The sequence below is a fragment of the Monopterus albus genome, unplaced genomic scaffold (assembly GCF_001952655.1).
Source record: "Monopterus albus unplaced genomic scaffold, M_albus_1.0 scaffold18.1, whole genome shotgun sequence".
NCBI classification, from domain to species: domain Eukaryota; kingdom Metazoa; phylum Chordata; class Actinopteri; order Synbranchiformes; family Synbranchidae; genus Monopterus; species Monopterus albus.
This window is the reverse complement of record NW_018127898.1, coordinates 279,233-287,175: the sequence shown is the minus strand read 5'-3', so window position 1 is coordinate 287,175 and position 7,943 is coordinate 279,233. Positions and strand designations below refer to the sequence as shown.

The following is a 7,943-nucleotide window of genomic DNA, read 5'->3' as shown; positions in this document are numbered from 1 at the left end:
AGAGAGAGAGAGAGAGAGAGAACAATCAAACATTTCCCTCCATCCCATCTGTACCTACAGTTAGCCATCTGCTCGTGCACTCATGTACAAAACAATACTCAATAACCTACATCTTCATCCATCGTGCTGAACAAGTACGAAACGTGTACATTTTTTACTTTTTGACATTTTATCAGTCATCATCAAATGTTCTTTCATGAACCTTGGATTGAAATAGAGGACATGAGGGTGGGAAGGAGTGGGATGCACAAGGAAGGAATTTCTATTTTCTTTTTTGTTCAACTTTTTCATTATATATAAAGCTTAAAAATTCAATATAAAAAAGGGACATACCTGCGAATAGCTACTGTCATGGCCTCAGGGGAGGTGGCACAGGGACAAATAACCTCAGGCTTCAGCCCGTAGGACTGGAATATATTCAGGAAGGCATCACAGGAAGACACCGACCCTGCAGAGCAAGTGATAAGGGGATTCAGTAACTTACATCTGATCTGTGTAGTCAGAAAAGGTCTTGCTTTAGAAAACTGTAAGGTAAAAAAAAAAAAGAAGAAGAAGAAAACTGTAAGGTAATGTGAAATACTCACAGGGGTTAGCACCATCAGCAACAATGAGCATACGTAATGAAGCCAGGCTGATGTCTCTCTGGTCCCGATGAGCCATCATGGCCCAGTGGAGATCACGGCACTTCACCAAAGCTACACGAGCTGCAAGAGAGTAACATGATATACATAAAATTCTTTACCTGCCCCCCCTCAAGATGCAAGACTGGTGTAATTTACCTTTGTGGATGTTGACCCTCTGTACCCACGAGAGAGGACAAGCCTTCATCACTGCATAAGGAACACTGATAGTGTGTATCCTGTTCATCACAGCCTGGAAACAATCAAAAGCTCATTAAGCAGCTAATACAGGATAATACTTGTGTTTTCCCATCATGACAAAATACTACATTAGGATGTCAGCAACACATCTAATGGAAGATGTGGTAGATATCTGTATTATAAGAACAATGCATAAAAAAGCACTACAGACAATGTGAACTTGTCATCACACTGTGTTACATTTTGGGTATATGTGCCAAGCTCACACTCATTATCTATCATAGAGATATACACTACAAACATCTACACCAGTGTTGTAGAACTTGAGTCCAGATTTTCAGGACTCGTGACTCAACTCAGACTTGAGCACTGATGACTTGGACTTGAACTCAGACTTGAGCCTTGACTGCATTTGGACTTGTAAGTTGGAGCAGAGGAGTCTATTTTTTGGTAACAACCTATAATAATTGGGAAGCGTGCAACCAAATGCACCTACACAAAAGTCAACACAAGCTCACCGTGAGAACTCCATGCCATAGGCCCATATCCTTTTTAAAGTCCAGGACATTCACTAAAGTCTCCCCTTAAAGCGAAGAAAAACAGACAGGACTTCAGACTTACAACAACCGTGCTGATGAAGAAATCTCCAGACAAAGAATGATGATGATGACAGTCTAGGTCTTTACTCACCCTCACAGTAGTTGCAGGCCTGAGTCAGCGCTTGGCAGTGGGTCAACATAGCTACTTTAGACACGGCCACGCCCACCACTGTACCCTCTTTATTCACCTTGTACTACACAGAAAGGACACACAAAAGGAGCTGGTAAATACCTGTGAAAACCACAACACACTTGCCTGTTCATATAACATCAGGATATAGGAATGGTCAGGATTTAATATTCTCAAATTAAAATTGGTTTCTATAACAGCCAGTTATATAATATAACATCCCCAAAAGACAACACTGCAACTGACACAACAAGAACAGCTGTATTACCTCTATGTATGAAGGGTCAGTGTTTGCGGTGGGGATGTGCGGCTGCCAGTCTTTGGAAGGCTTGGTCAGGTATTTCGAGTCTGTCACCACCCACTTTAGTCGAGGCCATCCTATCAGAAAAATGTATCAATGAAAGTAAAGCCAAGTCAGGTCACAGAGTGGGTTTATTATACTTTAGGATATATAAATGAAAGGATTCAGAACATTACACAACCATTTGGGGGAAAACCCACCTGAATGACATCATCATTTGTTAATTAAAATACACAGAACATTAAAAATAGACCGGTGACCCATGTTATGCTAAACCTTCATACCTGCAATATTTTATTTCACTAGATAAGTGAACTTTTGAACAACAGCGGAATACTAATTAAGCAGATGCTTCTAGATTTAGGAAAGAGCTTGCTTACTTTTAAACTGCAGGATTTCCCCGGTGGGGGTCTTGGGTAAACCCTTCAAACAGATCTCACTAGTCAAAGCCAGCCCAACTCCACAGCTGCCCAGCAGAAACCCAACCTGGCTGATACCCGCATCCTAAAAACACCACACAGAGAAAAAGCACAATTACACATTTAAGAGTTTCGAGGTGGAAGGAATGTATTTAGAATGAATTTTGTGCTCACAAAATACATGTTGCTCTGGTGGTTTCCTTACTTTACGAGACAGCGGTACCTCAATGGGTACAGGAATCACTTCAGCCAGAAGGCAACCATAGAAAGCCACCCAGAACATCCCAGGATCACTGTTGGGGTACACTAACGCCACCTACGGAGACATTAAGCTTTATAAAGTTATAATTGTTAATTTTGTAGGTATATCATTCACTGAAATTCTGACCAGACAGTGGGGCTCATCAAAGTTATGAGGATTAATCCTCTGGGCAACATGAAATTTAAATTAATTTAATTTAAAGTTAATTTAAGTAAAGTTAATTAAAGTCATGCAAAGGCATGTGAACATATTGATACATTTTGTAGAGTTTTGTAAAGTTGTGCAAAAATCTGAAAAGTTTTGTAAAGATTTGTAAAGCTGTGTAAAAACCCATAAAGCTGCATAAAGCTGTGTAAAAATCTGGCAAGATGTGTAAAGGTACGCAAAAAGTTTCGTAAAGTTGCGTAAAGTTTTGTAAAGTCGTGCAAATACAAAGCATGTGAACATAGTAATTATGAACAGTTAAAAACATTTTGTAAAGTTTCGTAAAATTGTGCAAAAGTTATGTCAAGGTTAGCAAAGCTGTGTAAAAGCCCGTACAGATATGTAAAGGTTCGTAAAGCTGTGTAAAAACCTGTAAAGTTTAGCAAAGTTGTGTAAATATCCGTAAAGATCTGTAAAGCTGTGTAAAAACGGTCAACAATGGCCACAACGGTCTGTAAAGTTGTGTAAAGTTTTGTAACATTTTGCAAAGCTGTGTAGGAACCTGTAAAGTTTTGTGAAGTAGTGTAAATATCCGTAAAGGATTGTGCAATTGTGTATATATCCGTAAAGGTGTGTAAAGATTTGTGAAGTTGTGTAAAAAGCCGTAACGTTCTGTAAAGTTGTGTACAGGTTTGCAAAGTTGTGTAAAAACCTGTAAAGTTGTGTTACGTTGTGTAAATATCCGTGAAGGCTTGTAAAGATTTGTAAAGCTGCGTAAAAACCCGTAACGTTTTGTGAAGTTGTGTAAAAATTTGTAAGGGCGGGTAAAGACTTGTGAAGTTGTGTAAAAAGCTATAACGTTCTGTAAAGTTGTGTAAAGTTTTGTTACACTACACTATGTTACGTTGAGTAATGTTAATTTGAGTGAAGTTTAAGTAAAGTAAAGTAAAGTTAATTTAAATGTCTGGGGCACTGATAGACTATCAGTGTTGTATTTCTGCCTTTGAAAGATAGGATAATCCAAAGGTCAGTAACAGTACATCACACCAAGGGTTCAGGTGCCTTCCACATGGGGAAATCAGCAGGGTAGAAGCTGCAAATACACCAGTTTAAATAAAGGACTATAGCATTTTCTCGCAGACAAATACTGTAAAAATTCATTTTTCTGTACTAAATAGATTTGCCAGGATGACACTATGTTATAGTTTGTTATACATTTGTTGTGTTTGTATCTCTTTTCTGTTCTTATGTCTGCTGTCTCACCCTGTCTCCAGGTTTGAGAATTTGTTCATTCTTGGTGCCCAGCTTGTTCAGGAGTGTGTACGCCAGCTTCACACTGCGACTCCACAGCTTTCCTAACAGACAGAAGGTGCGGTGGGTAGGAGGGAGTTAGGAGGGTAGGTTATACATCATCCACCTACCAAAAATATCACATCACAGCAAATACAAAGCTTGATTTCTTAACATCAACTCCTTAGACACAGCTCACAATATAGCACTGTAACTTTTAGTTAGGACTTCCAGTAGATGAATGTTACAAAATAACTCTGCAAGCTATGGATTTGAAACTGTTAATGCCCTTCCATAGCTTCTTAATATTAAACAGCACAGTTCTGTGTCTCACCGTAAGTCAGTGTATAGAGTGGTTTGCCTGTGATGTCAAGAGCAGTGAGGGCAGGGCTCTTCCCCTGAGTGGCCCCCCAGCGAGCCAACGCTGCCTGCAGGGCTGGGGGCCAGTTACTGACCACTCCCAAAGGCTCCCCTTTCACTGGGATGATCTGACGGCCCTCAGGCTTGGGTGTGTTTGGGTCTAACCGGGGCACTGTTAGAGAGACAACAGAACATTTCTGGGCATGTTATAGGTTAATGGGGTTCCTTATGGATGCCACCAGGATAAAATGCAGTCTATACATCATTGCTGGTCTGTACTACACACTGAGTTAGTGTTTCAACTCGCTTCCCTTACCTGTCACTGTCTATGTTAACTATCCAAATCATTAGAAAATACATTTCAGAGAAAATACTTTCCTCATTTCACAAAATAGTTTTATTCATGCCATGCTTCAAATCACAAAAAACACTTGTTGTATGAATAAGCACTGCACAAACTTAAGGAATTTTACTGTTAAATGACAAGGTAATAATAAATGAAATAATGTAACCAAATACTGGTACTACTTCTTAAAATGGCACCCTATAAAGTTATAACTAATGGATTTATTAATGTTAACAAGTCGTTTACTAATGCTTTACAGATCAGTAGTAAGTCATTAATAAGAATGAACTTTGGGTTGCCAGGTTATGAAAAATCCCTTTGATTGACTGAATGTTCTTCACTGTACATGGCCCAACATACATCTATTAATATCTTATTAACATTTTGGACTGTAGACTTTGTAAGATTTGATTCTTATAAGCTATAGTTACTTTATAAGCTTAGGCTAGTGGTTAAGGCGCAGCACTCTCGGGTTCGAATCCAGGTTGCGCCAGGAAGGGCATCCGGCGTAAAACACGTGCCAAATGTCAACAAGTTAGTCGTCAGTGTGATGATTCACTGTGGCGACCCCTAAACGGGAAAAGCCGAAAGTGACTTTCTTACGTCCCTGGTAGGCTAGTGGTTAAGGCGCAGCACTCTCGGGTTCGAATCCAGGTTGCGCCAGGAAGGGCATCCGGCGTAAAACACGTGCCAAATGTCAACAAGTTAGTCGTCAGTGTGATGATTCACTGTGGCGACCCCTAAACGGGAAAAGCCGAAAGTGACTTTCAAGTTACTTTTCTTAACTTTATTTTCCTTGCTTATACATATTACAGCTGTATTGATGATTGTCCAGGACTACTGAGCTTTGGTTACTTTTAATACCTTTATTTTCCTTGTTTATATATCTTACAATTGCATTGATGAGAGTCAAGTGATGCTGAAGCAGAAACTGCCTGCTTTAACTTCTGTGCAGAGACAGGATGTCTGTATTTTCAAGTAATCAGATGGCCTATTTTACATTTTAACAAAGACCTGTTGGCCCGTTTTGCACCTTCACCTAGGCCAGTTTAGCATACTCACTAGGTCCTGCTTTGCCCTGCAATAGCCTATACAGATAGGGGGTCTGCAGTGCAGACAATCCATTGTTCAGTGTTGATTGATTAGTTGCCGCCTGGAAAATCACATCACAGCACACACACACCTGGTTTAAATCACATTCCAGCAAGAAGGTGTGAGCTTCTGCTTACACCAAATAGCCAATAGGATTACGAAGTGTTGAATGTTGTACCTCTGTCCAGGGCGGACCTAGCCCAAGAAGATAATTGTAACGTAAAAAGATAACTCGTGGTTCAGAGAATGGAATTCTTGTGGGAGCTCTGTCTCTCTGATCCCAGTGCTGTATGGACTTCATCTGTGCCCAGACTTTGAGTAAACTTCCTGTTGATTTTAATCAGTCCTCTCCTGTCTTCACTTCTTGCGCTTCCAACAAAAGAATTGGGTTATTTCTAACAACTTGATTAATTAAATACCCCTTATTACTCAAACTGTTTAAAAGTAGCAATACCACAATGTAAAATACTCTGTTACAAGTAAAAGTACTGCCTTCAGAATCTAAATGTGCCAAGTATTAGTATCAAAATGTACTTAAGCTTCCAACAAAAGAATTGGGTTATTTCTAACAACTTGATTAATTAAATACCCCTTATTACTCAAACTGTTTAAAAGTAGCAATACCACAATGTAAAATACTCTGTTACAAGTAAAAGTACTGCCTTCAGAATCTAAATGTGCCAAGTATTAGTATCAAAATGTACTTAAATTAACAAAAGTAAAAGTACATCTAGTGCAGAATGGCACTTTTCACATTAATGTGAATATCATATTATTGTGTCATAGGACGGCCGGGCGCACCCTTAGAGATAGGGTGAGGAGCTCGGTCACCCGGGAGGAGCTCAGAGTAGAACCGCTGCTCCTCCACATCGAGAGGAGCCAGCTGAGGTGGCTCGGGCATCTGTTTCGGATGCCTCCTGGGCGCCTTCCTAGGGAGGTGTTCCGGGCATGTCCCACCGGGAGGAGGCCCCAGGGAAGACCCAGGACACGCTGGAGGGACTATGTCTCTCGGCTGGCCTGGGAACGCCTCAGCATTCCCCCGGAGGAGCTGGAGGAAGTGTCTGGAGAGAGGGAAGTCTGGGCATCTTTGCTTAGACTGCTGCCCCCGCGACCCGGTCCCGGATAAGCGGAGGAAAATGGATGGATGGATGGATGTGTCATAATTATTGTGTTCATCACATTAATGTTGCGGCTGGTAAAAGTGGAGCTAATTTTAACTACTTCATATGTCTATAGATTTCAATCACTGCTGACTAGCTCTCCCACCAGGCATCAATAAAGTCTTATTACTGCATTCTGTTTACCGATCTGATTCTAGAAAGTCACTAGTAATTAAGATTATCAAATAAAAATTGTACTTCAGTACAGTAATGTACTTCATTACTTTCACCACTGATATAAATGATTTAACAACATTTAAAACTTCAAACTTGATAGTTTACCAGAGAGTGAGAAAGCAATCTATATTTATTCATGACTTAACCAGTGTTCATAGCTACATTGTTACCAATTGTAAATGTTTCACGAAATATATCATTGATAGCTTATAATGAATCTATAGGGCAACAGTAAATATTTACTGACAATGAATGTAGCCTTTACTTACAATTTAGAAACACTTTATTAAATGTGACTGAAGTGGTGTCCAATATGTATTTTTAAAATATAGAAAAATGTGTAAGATCTGCACAAGCCATTCAAAACATATTTTTGCATTGATTTATTGATGTATTGATTAAATATGACTTCTTTCATTTGAACATTGCACTTGATGGAGCATACAAACAGATTGTTTTCAACCTTTCAACCTTCTGTTAGGTATTTTTAGTCAGATAGATATTGGATAGATACTTTATGTTTTAGAAATGTTTAGTGGAGATAGGATGTCTAGTTAGACTGTTAAATGCTTAAGCCTGCTTATGAGTTTCTACAGGGTACATCTGGTCAAGGATAACTAGAGAGAAGAGTTGATGACTGTCAGCAGACAGGGTGTTTAATATTATTATTATGACGTGTATAACTGTAGCCTTAGCCATAATATGTTCTTATGTTTAATATCACGACATGTTACTAGAGGTCGTGTGAGAATGTTTTTAGTTACACACCACTTAATCAACTGACACACACACATTGATTTGCTTCATGTTTTGACTACTGCTATGGCCAGCTGCAAAGCTGG

The 7,943-nt window shown here is 39.5% G+C and overlaps 1 protein-coding gene across 1 annotated transcript in view; it reads right to left on the bottom strand.

Moving 5' to 3' along the window:
• Nucleotides 1–7,943, bottom strand: part of dip2bb (disco-interacting protein 2 homolog Bb) — a 43,972-nt gene that overhangs the window by 11,717 nt on the left and 24,312 nt on the right. Inside the window, exons 8-17 of the mRNA XM_020592793.1 lie at nt 4,301–4,498; nt 3,940–4,031; nt 2,476–2,586; nt 2,232–2,355; nt 1,819–1,928; nt 1,512–1,614; nt 1,340–1,404; nt 780–873; nt 585–704; nt 325–448 (exon numbers count right to left, since the gene is read on the bottom strand). Of these exons, the coding sequence (XP_020448449.1) occupies nt 325–448; nt 585–704; nt 780–873; nt 1,340–1,404; nt 1,512–1,614; nt 1,819–1,928; nt 2,232–2,355; nt 2,476–2,586; nt 3,940–4,031; nt 4,301–4,498 (1,141 nt within the window). The remainder of the gene's footprint in view (nt 1–324; nt 449–584; nt 705–779; nt 874–1,339; nt 1,405–1,511; nt 1,615–1,818; nt 1,929–2,231; nt 2,356–2,475; nt 2,587–3,939; nt 4,032–4,300; nt 4,499–7,943) is intronic.